General features: G+C 35.4%; 1 protein-coding gene across 2 annotated transcripts; it reads right to left on the reverse strand.

Moving 5' to 3' along the window:
• Nucleotides 1-136: 136 nt before the first annotated feature.
• Nucleotides 137-14,101, reverse strand: LOC125383649. 2 transcript variants are annotated; one of them, XM_048402330.1, is made up of 10 exons: nucleotides 10,094-14,101; nucleotides 8,518-8,638; nucleotides 7,987-8,034; nucleotides 7,667-7,711; nucleotides 6,980-7,152; nucleotides 6,647-6,745; nucleotides 5,750-5,817; nucleotides 4,807-4,898; nucleotides 4,385-4,494; nucleotides 137-1,106 (listed from the first exon to the last, which is right to left on the reverse strand). In XM_048402330.1, the coding sequence occupies exons 2-10, from the start codon at nucleotides 8,540-8,542 to the stop codon at nucleotides 681-683; spliced, it is 1,086 nt and encodes a 361-aa protein (XP_048258287.1). In that variant the 5' UTR covers nucleotides 8,543-8,638; nucleotides 10,094-14,101; the 3' UTR covers nucleotides 137-680. The 2 variants fall into 2 exon arrangements, with proteins under 2 accessions (XP_048258287.1, XP_048258288.1); XM_048402331.1 differs by lacking the exon at nucleotides 10,094-14,101 and having other exon boundaries at nucleotides 8,518-8,905.
• Nucleotides 14,102-15,001: the final 900 nt, after the last annotated feature.

Genomic DNA, 15,001 nt, shown 5'->3' on the forward strand with positions numbered 1-15,001 from the left:
ACCACAAAAAACGCCCCAAACTAATACAACAGATAAAAGCGCCAACAATCTACGTAAACTAGGTAAAGACATAGAAATAGTTTGGATCCCTGCCCACGTTGGGGTGTTTGGCAACGAACATGTAGACAAAGCAGCCAAATCAGCACTAAAATTAGAAGAAGTAAGCATCCCAAGCATCAACCTACCAAAATAAAAAAAAAGAAATTAAAAGTATCTCAAAGGAAAATAGCGGCAAAATAACAATCAGAAATATGATTGCAAACTAAAACGCCACTCAAAAAAACATATCCATCATAAAACCAAAAACATTGACAGAGTAATAACCAAACTACAAACAGGCCACACTAAGTTAAGCTCTCACCTACACCTAATTAAAAAAACCACCAAACCGGTAAATACCCCCACTGCAACTTAAAAAGAAACGCCCGAACACGTATTATTCCCGTGTGACATTTACATTTAGAGCGCCCTATTCAATACTTTATGGAACACATTACCAGCAACACAGACCAAACAACACTCCAATCCTCACTAAATTGCAACAATCACATGACTGTACTGAACCCCCTACATGACTTTAAACCTTTGAAGCACTAAGCATATATCTAATCAAACCAGGCCTACTTGGCCGCATTTAAAAAAAAGGACAAAAAACAAGCTGCCAATAAACCCTAAAATTCCTAACCTATAAAAACACCCCTTTTAGTAAGTAAGTAAGCATGTTCTGATGAGGATATGAATGATGATGATTCTAAACTACTCCATGGTATGTCAGTGCTGAGCTGACCCAGCTGTCTTCTTTTATGCAACCAGGCAGGAGGTGGTGCAAATGACGAGACACCTGTAATTCGTCTCGTCCGTGGTACGATGGACGCTGCTGTCTTGGTTGTTTTACTAAATGTCTCGTCGGCCACTTTTTTAGCGGCCCTCATTTCATGACTCTCCCAGTCCCTCCTTCTCACATTGAAGACCCGGTTGCCATCCTCGTCGACCGAACTCTCTTCTGACGACATGAGCTGCGTTTTTTTCATTACTCGAATGTACTTGGTCCTTGTGTGATGAGGTAGTTCGGATTTTTCAATGCCAGTTACACGGTTTCTGCTTTTCTGAAAGCAAAACCGTTCACTTTATAACACCTTTCTTAAACACGAAATAAAACGAAGACAAAACAGAAATGTGCCCATTACTTCAGTAGAATAGTTTGTCCTGAGCATGTTGTGTTTAGAGTCACTATAAATCGAAATTCTGTAAATGGGAAGAAATATATATCTAAATCTATAAAAAGAAGTCTACAGATAATCTTCAAGTTTCAGTAACATTAACTTACAACTCATAGTACATATTATTTGCAGTTGAACTCCTAAAGTAAAACTCACTGCGTACAAGCAGGAGTTATTTAAGACGTTTTAATGCAGGAATAACAAACATGAAACATTTTATTCTCATTTCAGAGAAGCAATTGCAGCAACTATAGTTATACGCATCGTTACATTCCTAACTATCTATCTGGTACTTGGTGTGAATATTAGTCACTCCCCACAGAGTATGAAACATGAAACATTTCGTAGTATAGATAAATATACTACCAAAAGACATGTTACAACAATGATCTGAAGGTATGATTGGATTTATATACGTTTTAAAATGACACGACATTTCTAACAACATTGGAACATATCGCAAGTAAGGGAGATATGTCAGTTACGATTCCGATATTCTGGTTTTGTTTATCAGAACAATTTAAGAAAAATCTCTGTGGAATGGCTGGGCAGCTGAGTGGTGATCTGCTCGAGGCTAATTTGTGTCGATTTAACATGTTTGACAACGAAAGTCCGGATCGATAGTAATGTAACTCATCAATATAGAATATTTGGTAACGGAAAGAATTGGATAGTACATAGTACATTTAGATAAGAACGTAGTGAAATAAATGGCTACAAATTTGATAGATTTGCTCCTCATAATTTATCTTCTAGTTGTGGTTACTTTTATCAGGGTAATGTTCATTATCTGTTTCAGTACCCAAGGTACAGTCCTCTGAGATGCAATAGTAAATTATGTGGAAGGAATTTGTCTGGAGGGAACTTCATATAGGCATTGTCTGTTGGCCTTCTTTATTTGAGATAAACCATTCTTTAAATCATTAAAAACAAATGCTTCCTAATTTATCATATTCTGAGAGTTTCTGTAATTGTATTTGTGGCATATCTACCTCTAACCAATTTTCTATGTGCATATACATGCGGCCGCGGGTGACAGATTTATTAGGGTCATTGGGTGACGCTCAGGGTTTCTATAAAGGTAGAAAGATGGCGTTATGTACCTTTTTATGGCGGAAAGTGTTATTTGTGTAACATTAGTTATTTAGGAAATGATTTCAACTATTTGAATATACTGACAACACATTTACATTGAGGGTGCAATGTAAATTCGTCAAGTAACATTTAAAAGAAACTATTAATTTCTTGCAACGACAATAATAACTACCAAGAAATGGTAAGATTTAAACCTTACCTAACAACGTTTATACAATTCAATATTACTGAGACCGGGCAAAACCCTGCTGTTAAAAGAGAAATTCATACGCATATAATAGCAAGCCAATGATTTTTTAAATTTTGTTGCTAAATCGTATTGCTCAACACAAAATAGTATTGAGGACAACAGGCAACCTTGCCTTACTAGGCTTGGTAATGGAAACATATCCGTCGGATGGGCATTAATGGATACACATGACCTATTATTTCATATATTGACAACTGCTCAAAAATCCGTTTCAGTAATACCTAATTTTAACAACAGAACAGTCACGGTTTACTTTATAAAATGTTTCGAGGCGTGATGTTGACAAACAAAAAGTAGTACGCCTCATAATATCCTTTGATCAATGACCGCTTAAAATGTATGCAGGTTCAGTCGTTTTACTCTTCTGTATATGAATTGATTCAAGCCAGGTAAATAGGAAATTCAATAAGTCAGAGCAAAGTTATACATGGAATATCAAAGATATCCCGAGGTGATTAGCGACACACCTCTTAATAAGTATTATGATGAGTTTATTTCACAGGTTAAAATACTGTGAAAGACTTAAAAAACGATATTATATATATTGACTGGATTCTATTATCTACTAATGTGCAAAACCACAAGCCCTAACCACTGACGTCAGTACCGGCAAAGCACTCGGGAGCATCGCTTGGAATCTTCTTCTTCTTATTATTTTCTAAACACGTTGTATGATGATATTGCATTTACATGAATTCATTTGCCAATGTCCTAGTTGACTCTCCGATGCATATGTGCATCAATGGACGCCCAAAATATTATTTCGAAGCTGTTATGCGAATACATGGAAGAATACCGGCAGAGATGTGCCCCACTTTTACTCTTATGTAGAAGACGAGCGAGTGGTAGCTAGACTGGCAAAAAGCTCTTGTAAAATATATACTTTCATATTAAAGGTTAAAAAAAAATCTCTTTCGCGCCTGTGGTTTATTACACCTCCACAAATGTTTTCTGAACAGTGATTGAAATTATAAAAAGTTACACAAGTCGTGTGTGTTGTCCCAGTCATTAGAAGACTGACTAAAATAGCTGAGCTACGCGTGTGTCGACTCTGGCGTTAACTAACAAGACAGAGACTGGGGGATAATAGAAATAGTCTGTCACGTAACACATTGAATATATACAGGTGTCGGGTGATGGTCGTGCCACTGTTCATAACAACATTTTCTCAGCACTAATTACAATGATATAATGACAAAGCAATATATTGACATGTTACAAAGGTGGGCATTATAGACAAGCTAATCAATGCTAGTCAAGTGATCACGGTTTGTTAACTCACGTTGATTGGACAGTCTAGACAACACATGACGGCCTTTCCGTCTTAGAATTGTAGTGTATACTTGTAAAATTACCTGGGGCACTATGTATATATATACACTCATAATATAAACAACAGAAAATTACCCGGGGTGTAAACTATATAAGGGTAAATAGGTAAATATTAAAAGCAGGCAATTTACCAATTTTTATACACCCCGGTTGTCCTAATAAAATTCTCTATTCTAATCTATCCTGCTGTTAATTCTGCAAAAAACATATGTATTCCAAATTCCACCTCTCCCTATAACCTTACTCCACTGGGCACCTTTTAATTATATATTAATAAGGCGCCACTCACCTCATTCTAAATTTCTCTTTTTTTTTAACTCGGCGGCCATGGCCAACAGGCCTATATAAAGTCACACCTCAAACACTTCCAACAATTGGCCTTACTTTGCCCAAGTTAAGCTTCACTCAAAATTCATCTTCAATAATCCAAATTTTATATCCTAAGGGGGTATTTAATCCCTCCAGCAACACAAATCTTTCAACTTACCGTCAGTTTCCTTGAATTCTTTCTGGACGCGTCCGTGTGTTCTTTCTCTTTTCCGTTACGTGTTCGGGATAGCTTCTCTTTCTTCGTTAACATGATCCTGGTCATACCATCTGGAACATAATTTTTCTTTCCTTAGTTGGATGTGAACTGCAACATACCGGTCTTTTTTCCATATCTTCAAATAGTGTACATCAAGTCTTTAACCATTAGTTTACCTGTGAATGCTGCATATAATTCTTTCCTGACAGACTAATGGGAATGTTACGCATCATAGATAAGTCATTTCAAAACACTGAAAAAAAGGTTTAAATCTTTCCACTAGTAGGCATGTGTACCTTTGCATTGACTTATGGAATTGAAATGTTTTAAAAATGTACATGACGGACACATGCATTTGAAATACACTTAAATGATAAAAATACCTTTAAATTCCTGTTTTGTCATGCTTGGAGCTATCACCTTAGAAAAGTCCCAGATGTATTTGACAACTTGTCGATTCTGTGCGGACTCCAACCTGCAACAAATGTTTTACTTTTATTATATGACCAGAAATATACATATGCCAATAACTATTACATATAATCTTCTTTAACGACTTCAGCATGAACTTATTAACTTATTTTGAAGTAACTAAAAGAAGCAAGATTATTAGGTATAATTTCACTGCATAATTAAGACATATTCGTTTAGATTTGAGATATATTGGTGGTACAGTTTTCTGGTACAAAAATAACAAAAAGATATATATTTATGTGACTGTCTCATATAATTTCCCATTACAAAGATTCCTAAGACTTTATTTATGACTATTTTCTACTGAAACGGGATTCATGGAAGAGAAGTAATCGTGGTGGTATTAAGAAAATATTATTTTTGCCAAAATTGCGTAACAGTCTTTTTCGGATGTACCTCCAATTTTATCAGAAAAACTTGAGGCACACAAAACTTTGCGACTCGTTCATTGATTATGGAGGTAAAATGAACACTAAAAATGCGATAAGATTTTAAAACAAGCCTATCTATTCATCTGAATAAAAAGTACTGTAATAAAAGTATAAGTGAAACAAAGATAAATTACATATGACTTTTGATAGTTTTGATTAACTTTTATCAGCGACAAACCTATAGGGGTTTAAAAAGAGATAAATAATTATATAGGTTACATACTCGGTCTCACAGACGCAAAGATACACATATCAACAGAAATAGTGCTTACAATGCCACAGCGTTTTCCTGGTGTAAGTCGACTCCAAACAAATGGTTGTCAAGTATGGTAAAAATGATATTTTCGAATTATTTAAATGATTGTAACAGAATGAACATATCGTCCTTTCCAAAATGATCACTGCACACTACGATACTTACGTGAACATAGGCTCCATAGTCCACCCTTTCTCAGTTTCAGCATGGTCGATCGCTGCCTTCAATGCTGCCTAAGGAAGAAAATTGATAAAATATAGTTAACAGACAATAGAAAGAATCAATATTGGTGATTTTATCTGTGAGATAAATCTATCGAAACTTGATATTGTCTTATGAGAAACGCATCGATTACTGTAAATCGTGAAATTAATGCGATTGCTGAACCCAAGCTATTTAAAATAGATACACCTGGCCATTTAAAAAAAATTAAAAAATTACAATAAAATACAGTTGCATCCCACATCCACCTCTGTGGACACACCACAACATACCTACCTCACTCAGATACCTCCATGCACAAATTTACGTAACGTTCACACACACATACACTCAAGACATAATTACTTTCATACTTGCATACCGGGGTACATACGAAACTCATACGCATTTACCATTCTGGACACAAACACAACGTTCACGCATACAAACACTTTCTCATCCAAACACACTCATCCAACATACAAAAACACTCTATGCTCCATGTCTACAATATACCGTACCACAACAGTAACAGGTCCATGCGTTGGTTTACAACTTGATTGTTTACAACTTGATTGTAAACAAAGTGGTGTTTTATCATTACACTAGTGCAATCTCCCCCATGCCAAATATTATTTTAGATAAAGAAAGTGAATGCTTTCAAGCCGAAAGTATCTGAATTGAACCTTAATCCGCTTATTAGTGCCGAGTACTTCGGGAAAACAATCGTTATGGTGTTTTTCTTCCCAATAACAACACATAGTTTATGTTGATTGCCCTCGTTTAACGCGCTGTATAATCTCGGTCGCTAAACACGGTTTTCCACATATCCGCCGTTTTGATGTTTTGCTGGGATCTTACCCTTATGTTTGTACTGACTTTGCTGGATTTGGTCGAAGTTTGTGTTGGTTCCTGGACCCTGTTGTCCAAACGTGTAACTTTTGCAGTTAGGGCGGTAACCTGGAAATACAAATATAGTGAAAATTGACGGTGAAACGTATCATGGTATGCCCTACTAGTTCACTTACTGTTATATCGCATGATCCAACACTGGCTGGATGCAATTTTTAAAATCAATGTTTCCTTGTAATGACACGTAAATATATATTTAACTATAATTTTCCCCTTGAAACACGATAAATCATATCGAGAATGCATTTTAAACTGAATACACTGTTGACTATCATCACTTACCTGTGTATTCTTTTCAGTAAGTTTGCTCTTGAGGTCTCTAACCTCGCTGTTTAAGTTTCCAATTTCCTTTTTAAGGTCGCCGACTTCGCCCTTCAAATCTGTAATGGCCCTGTGAAGTCGTCCTTCCATGACCCTCATGAGTTGGAGAAATTCCGCATAGGGGATTGACTTTCCTGTAATTAAGAGAAACATTAAATACTTACATAGCACCTGGATGACCGTTTTACATTCTGGGAAAAATTCAAGTGCAACCTTCTCCAAAATATGCACTCAAATATCAAATTCAAAATATATTCGAGCCAAACAGAACTACCCCTCCTTGATATTCTTATTAAAAAGAGTAAGCTAATTTTGCCATCAACTGCAATCTGAAGTGTTATAAGCACTAGGTTGCAGTCATTTGAAATCCCGCTGGAATATAAGACAAGCCTCAGCGGCAAACATAAAAAGGATAGTTACATTAAATGATCTTGTTGCTGGTCGAATGTAATTGGTGTTGACGAATGAGTGTTTGAATATCATTAGCTAGGGCATTTTAATGTCGATTAAGCAATCCTTATCAATAATGGAGATGTTCCTCCTGTGTCATTCCGCGTATCTTGTGGCAGCTAAAGATGTGCCAAAATCATATAAATGTATGATTATTCATACAATGCGAAAAATCATTTCATACGTTGTGTGACATACCTTGTCTCATACGAGGAGTCTCAGCTTGAATTGCAGCTTGTTTCTCTGAAACATTAATTTGTTTATCAGATGCCGTATGAGTGCTATTTTCTAAGCAAATTGCAGACACATCGATGCACTACATACCATTGATCGCCGATGGATACGGATTTCATTTATCTTTATGAATATCCATTTAGATGTTGAAAATAACTGCGTGTCTAAGCATACCTACGATAATCTCTGATTGAAATGAAAGCAAATTACATGTTAAACTACACGAATGTGACAAGAAAATTCATGAACCTGCTCATAGAATTGTGTTTGATGAAAATACATACTACAGCTTGAGGCTCTTCTCAGTAAGTCCTGACCGTCATCTTCTCCATCTGCATAGAAAAGTACAATTTAAGAAATGGGCTTGGGTTGATGAAAATATATGAATCAGTTATCTTGAACGTGCTTTATTGCTCAAACATAATAGTTTTTAGACTGCATACATTTGCAAAGTTTATATACATTTTGCCATGCACAATAATTTACAGTTCATGTTTTTCTTTGATGATTGAGCCCTGGACATTTAAAAAGGTAAAGAAATTCATCTGCGACTGCAGGCGAGTCACAAACGTTATACTTTTTTTGCTTCACGTGGACTGCTAAAGCTAACGGTCAGTCCTACTTGTCGTAATTACAGACAGATATTTTATTACAGTCTCACCTCATATTTACAATATAAAATCTATTTAAAACAATTATGTATGAACAACCCATTACAGGTTATGAGAGACACTTTCTGCAATCACAGACACATTTCAACAGTTCAACCTGGCCACTAATTAGGAACCATTATTGTAAAGTTCGGTAAGAAATACCTGAAAAGTCGTAAACTCTTGTCATAGGTGTAGATGAGGCAACTGGACCGCTTCCTAATCTATTCTTTTTTCCATTTTCTTCCCTTTGTCTCAAGATTTTGTTCTTGCGCTTGACTGGACTCTACGATGAGACCAAATACAAAATTAAAATGTTTCCACAATATGGTTATGCGGTAAAACTTGAATTCGTCAAACACTTGTTTTCGACACTAGCAGCAGATGATGTAAACGGGTGATATAAGTGTTAACACATTTAGTAAAACAATCCCTGACAATATGAATATTACATATATAACTGACAGATGTATAACAGATAGTGCACAATGTTCAAGTTTATAATATATTACAACACCGATTTCATTAACATTACTGAAATCAGACCACTTTGACAATGAAATCGTTAATTGATTCAAGAAAGGTATAGACTGGCAGAAACTGAAGCAAAGCGATAGTGGCAAGTAGAGCTATGTCTCGTCAGGCCAATGAGGCCGCGTGATCTAAGGAGCGTGAACAACATGGATGCCGCGTTTCGGCCGTACCGAACAGTCAAGCTGCGATCTCGGAGCTGCTCGTCCGATTGAAACCAATTGCAAGCGGAGACAAAATTATCTCCCTTACCCAAACATGATCGTTGCTCAAATCTATCTTGAGTAAATCATGAAATTAATGCGAGCATGACATGTATGCGAAAAATGCGACCGTCATTCCCTCTGATTATTTTTTTATGTTTCATTTCATCATGATAAAACAGTTAGTCACTTATAAGGTTACCAGGTTGAACATAAAAACGATCGTTAACAAAAACGACCAAATTTATTCTCTCATCACTCAGCCTAACAGTGATATAGCTGCACATAAAACGTTCAAGTGCGCTAAAGTATTACACATGGTGGGTGGAGGACCAGGGGCACTTTGAGTTTGACAGGTGCCATCAACTGGTCAAGTATCATCACGGTTTGTATATTCACGTTGATTGGACAGTCTAGGCTGGCGCCAACTAATCATGACGGCGTCTTCAGAACAGAACAGGACTTTATTTATTTAGTCTTCAGATCACTTGTTGTTACTTGAATAAAACTGATATGCATACAGATTTTATTGTTTATGATTTTTTTCCCATGACTTTTTTTCCTAACCTACTCTATGATTTTTTTCAATATTTTTGTCTCGTTCACCTTGGCGATATTCCTTTTGGAACAACACTATGATGATACAATTCAGTTCATACAGACACACATTCAGTCTACTAATAAAACATTCATGTTACTCTGTTACAAGAGATCAGCGTATAGTTTCCTGGGACATGAAGAAACCGAAATAAATGATACAACATTACTTAACTGTCTCACCGTATTTCCTTTTTACAAAATGTTATTCATTTACATTAGAATATAGTTACTGCGTACATTATTGTAAGAGGAAAGATGTTAGACTTAGTATAGATATTTAGTTTTCGGTTCACCTTTTCCCTATTCTGTATCGTTATATTATTTCCGAATGAAATATTGTTTAAATCAAAAATTGTTAACTTCCCCGGATAATCAGTGAATAATCTATTCACTATTTCAATTAATACCTGGTAATTGGTGGCAAATTCCGACGATGTGTCACTCTTGTCCTCCTCGTCGATCTGGTATTCGGATCCTTAAATTGAACATGATAAATATGTTGTAAGTATATAATGCATTGCTTACCTTGAATCTAAAATGCGAATCAGTATTTTGCGATTGACTAGCATGTGTTTCAAACAATATGTAAGTGAAATGGGATTGCTTGGTTTTAGCGTGTTTGTAGGGATATGGTCACACATCTGAATACTTAGTTTGGTAGTTTGGGTAAGAAGCATAGTTAAGCCTTTGTCCTATCGAATGATGATAACTGTTCGGTTTTCTTATAACATAAAACGCAGGTAGAATAATTACAATTGAAGAGATACTGATTATAAATTCAGAGGAAAACATGTAGTTTGCATGGTGGAACTAGATTTAGTCAGAACAATCTACTCAAAATGCCAGCCAAATAGAGGAATGATGTTAATAAACTCTATTTCAAGAGCCTGAATTCATATTAATATAAATAATTCATATATCAATTATTTGTCTTAAGTTATTAAGAAAATATCCAAATGACAAATAACCCAAAATATTGTAGTAGGTGACTGTAGTAATTAATAATTACGTTTACGATTTGAGAGAAATAAACATACACGCCGTGGTTCCCGTGCACAAATGCCGATGTCATAGAGAATTGGCTAAGTTTCATTGCAAATAAATCGCACACGTATCACTACCCATCATAGAAAATAACAAACTCATGCGGCAGTAACGCGTGTTACCTATGCATATTGTCAAATCAGTGTGAAAGCGGCAGACAGTCAAATTAAGCGGCGCCATACTGTCTATGGTTATTCTCAATGTTTATCAATAAACATGTGGTAATGTCCTCTTTAAATTGGCGTTGAGTCATCGTTAGTCAAGCCTTGACAAGACATTTACAGTGATAACAGGTGTCAATCATTCCGCTAGACATTCCAAGGCGGCAATTATCTTTGATCTTGAACTAGGGCCCGGTATGTGCGACATGTTATTGACAATCTATACTTTTTTGTGGTTTCTGCCAAACCGTCATTGGGCATATACTATTCCAAATTAAAAAGGCTGTTTTTGATATTTTTACCAACGTTTTATAGTGCCATTTGTCAAACATGTGAACTGAGAACTGAGCCGCGCAAACAATCTCATCAAGTGTATAATATGTCCATGTTAAAAAGAGGATTCAAACTGTAGTTACAAATTGTTTAAACGAAATAACACATATGCAGCTTCTTAATAAAAGATAGTTAGAGTTTCCGTGGCACTGCATGTTTGCAGAATAAATTACTTTTCATAGGCGATACAAAATCAAAATCTTCAGTTTTATTGTGACACTGCTTGTAGATATCACAAATAATCTTTGTTTATCAACATTGTTGTATTGGAGGTTTTTTAATAGTCGTATACCCGGGTGTCGCATTGTGCAGTTTTAGCAATGTACGGGGATCAAAAATCTAATAGATAACAACTAACGTTATACTATGTACATGCATACGGTAAAGCGATACGTTATTTTAGAACATATTTTAGAAATAATTGTCTTCTGTGTCAAAGGTTCTCACTATAACACTGCAGTTCACAACGAAGTGTGCTTTCTGCGACAGAGATAATAAAAGATGGTAGATGTAAATTGTTAGGTCCGTTCACAACTCTATATCGAACGTCTTATGTTAATAGAGTAGTCATTACATTTCTATATTCATGTATATGGCACTAAACGATTCCTTTACAATGTATGTATATTTGTCAGATATGAGCAATATCTCAGAAAGGGAAAACATTTCATAATCTTATGTGTGATGTTTTGCATAATATAATAATATCGAACGATAATGTATCTCCTCTATATGGTGATTTACACAGAAATAAACCGATGTCTTTACATAAATAAATATGTAGATATTTGGTCTTACCTGAGCTTTCTCCTGACTCTGACCAAATTCCATGCAGTGATGCCTCTTCCATTGCAAAAAGTCGATCCAAGATAATGAACAGCCTTTTTTCAACGCGTTTCAAACGTAACTGGCCATCAGACGTCTAAGTATATATGCATTTTGGATTTTTTAAACGGAAGTGAGATTTTGTATAATGTGGACGTCTCTGCCCAATACTAAAATGTTTTCACAATTCAGTTGAACGTTGAGTCGCAACGCACAGTTCATAAACGGCACCTTTCTTCTCACGATAAGATAATCTTATTGAAGGATTAACATATTGGCGCACATGTTTGGATCAGTGATTGTGATTTAAACAAAGCAGATTCTTCTAAAAACATCATGGTTTGCCTAGGTCACAGCCAGCAAAAGCGTTTACAAAATATAATATATTAGTTCAAATATTACTAATGAGGCCCTCTATTGTAGAAACGATCTTTGTTCTACGACAATCGTCAGTCGGTATGGGAAAACAAAATATTTGTTTATTTATTCAAATTTCATAGGCAATGTCATATGATTATAGACAAGGAAGATAAGAAAATAAATATAAAGAGTAGCCACTTTACATTTCAGTTAAATTTGCTCATGATTTGGTCTTTTCGTGGTAAATAGTGCCAAAATATAATATGCAGCTACCAGTAATTGTATCTACAATGATATAACTCAATCTGTTTTTCTCATCATTATTGCAGTGAATTGTCGTATGAAAGGCGTATGGCCTTTCTGAATAAAAACTGTTAAATTTAAACCAGACAAAACAGGTGAAAACTAGAATCTTTGAAAAGAGAAACAAGGGTAGTATTTTGATAGGGGTTTCACTGAAAAAATTAAGTTCACAGCGAAGCATTCTTGCTTAGTCTGTTCCTACAAATAGAACAGAAGGCTATAAGGACCAACCGTATTCCGTTATATATGTTGCTTCTGTTTCATCGTTTCATACATTGTCCTTTCATCATGCCGGGTTACTATCTTTAGATACAAAAAAATCACCCCAAAAAGCTATTTTTATTCATTAAAAACAACAACAAGGAAAAGATTTATTAAAGGTAACAGTAAGTGTTATCTGAAATATTTATATTCTATTATCCCCTTTATTTGGAGTGGGAGTGTCACATCATCATTCAACATCGGCTTCACAAATGGGATGTGCCCGACGGGTACAAACACAAAACAAGATATGGTAAATAATCTAACTGAATATTATGTAAAAACTAGAGGTGAGTTTTAAGATAATAAGTTAAGGATTACTTCAGATACTAAAATGAGTTGTTTCTTTCGTTTATTTAACGTCTGCTTCACAGAAAGTGAATTTTATTTAAAAAAGGTAAGTAAAAACTAAATGAATAAAATATAATGTTGTTTGTATAAAAGCACTGAAAGATGGCGTCAGTTTGGAATGAAGACTATTGCACACCATGGAATTAACTTCTCGCGCGTAACATATCACGTGACTGCTCGCTATGTCACGTGGTAGGTCATTGGTGCTATATGACACGTTCTCCTCAGCGGCAGAGTATACCCTGATTGGTATGCTTCAACAATCATCACATTCCTGTGTTTGCCCAGCTGCCTGCTCAAGTTGCCATTCATCGTAGATTAAGAAACTGGTCAAGTTTCTGGAGAGGGCCGGATTAACAACTGAATAAGTAAGTAATCATTTTACTTCTCCCATGTAGATGTTATGTTGCGTAGAAGATATTGATTAATGAAAGCTGAAAACAATGTCTTGTTTGACGATATGATGTAAATTAGATGGCAATGCGTTACATGTAAACAGCTTTTCTTTGCGATTTTTCAAACAGATTTAGAAGTTGCTTTCATACCATACGAAACTACTGTCTAAGTTGTCGAAAGTGAATGTGAGTCGAGAGTATGTTAATTTCTGAAATGTCTCAGTACAACTCCGGCTATACCACTCCCAGATAAAATATTTAATTAGTTTAGTGTCCTTGATACCATTTCACGACTGCGAGGTAGGTTTTTCATAACGAGAATACGACATTGGGTATGTCCGTAGTTGACGAGAACGTCTTTTGAACTATATATGATATATTAAAAATATCATAGTCGTACATAGACGGCACAATTTCACCAATAGCGAGAACCAATAGCGAGACTTATGCGTAAAATGTTATGATAAGATACACGTGAGGGTAATCGGAATTCAAAAGATGAAATATGTTGACAATCTTCAGATAACCGTCACTTTAGAAAGTGTGAAATTCAAATATCATTCTTCCATAATGAAAGCTATCACTCTAGAAAGAGATAAAACTGCCAACCATTAATTGCCGACCTGAGCATTATGCCAAATCTTTTCTTCTTGATACAGGGAAATTATAAAACTGTAACTAGTTCGCAACCAGTTATTGTAGATCTTAACTTTACTGTAATTTCCATGCACTAAAACAGAATTGGATCCGTTGTGTTCATCAAGCATTCAGATATAAATCTTATACATGACCAGTTACATAACTAAACCCGAGTCTGAGGCGAGCATGCACTAGAGAAATATTGAACTGTAGAATGGGGTATTGATTATATTTCGAAAACTTACCGTTTTAATGTCTGTTAATTCGTTTAGGGTTCTGTTAGATAATAGAGTGACGCCTCTTGACTCGTTTTTAGTTATCTTACTACAAATAAATGTGAACGGTTCATATATGAATACAGTGTCAATATACTTCTTGTTCCAATAAGAGTGATGTTGGAAACACTATATACGACTCACTATGACAAATCCAATGACTATTTATCTATAAGTATTCTGGCAACTTCAACAATAGATCGTGTTATTTTGGAAACAAAACTACTTTGTTTTTAATTGAGAGAATATATAATTATGTGAACATAGTGAGAATTGCGTATGAACTCTTTGCTTTCAACGATGATAATATGAAAGGGGTGGGATTTTGTACAAGAACGCCACGAAACAAACGACAGTTGAAAGCAACA

This window comes from Haliotis rufescens, unplaced genomic scaffold, assembly GCF_023055435.1.
Source record: "Haliotis rufescens isolate VD_foot unplaced genomic scaffold, xgHalRufe1.0.p SCAF_25, whole genome shotgun sequence".
In the NCBI taxonomy this organism is placed as follows: domain Eukaryota; kingdom Metazoa; phylum Mollusca; class Gastropoda; order Lepetellida; family Haliotidae; genus Haliotis; species Haliotis rufescens.

Bases quoted from the DNA above. Each gene is read 5' to 3' on its own strand.
- LOC125383649 (XM_048402330.1), bottom strand. From the start codon at position 8,542: ATGACAAGAGTTTACGACTTTTCAG. The intron at 8,035-8,517 runs GTATTTCTTACC...TTTTCTATGCAG, and splicing joins AAGAGTTTACGACTTTTCAG to ATGGAGAAGATGACGGTCAG. The intron at 6,746-6,979 runs GTAAGTGATGAT...TTGTATTTCCAG, and splicing joins TTACTGAAAAGAATACACAG to GTTACCGCCCTAACTGCAAA.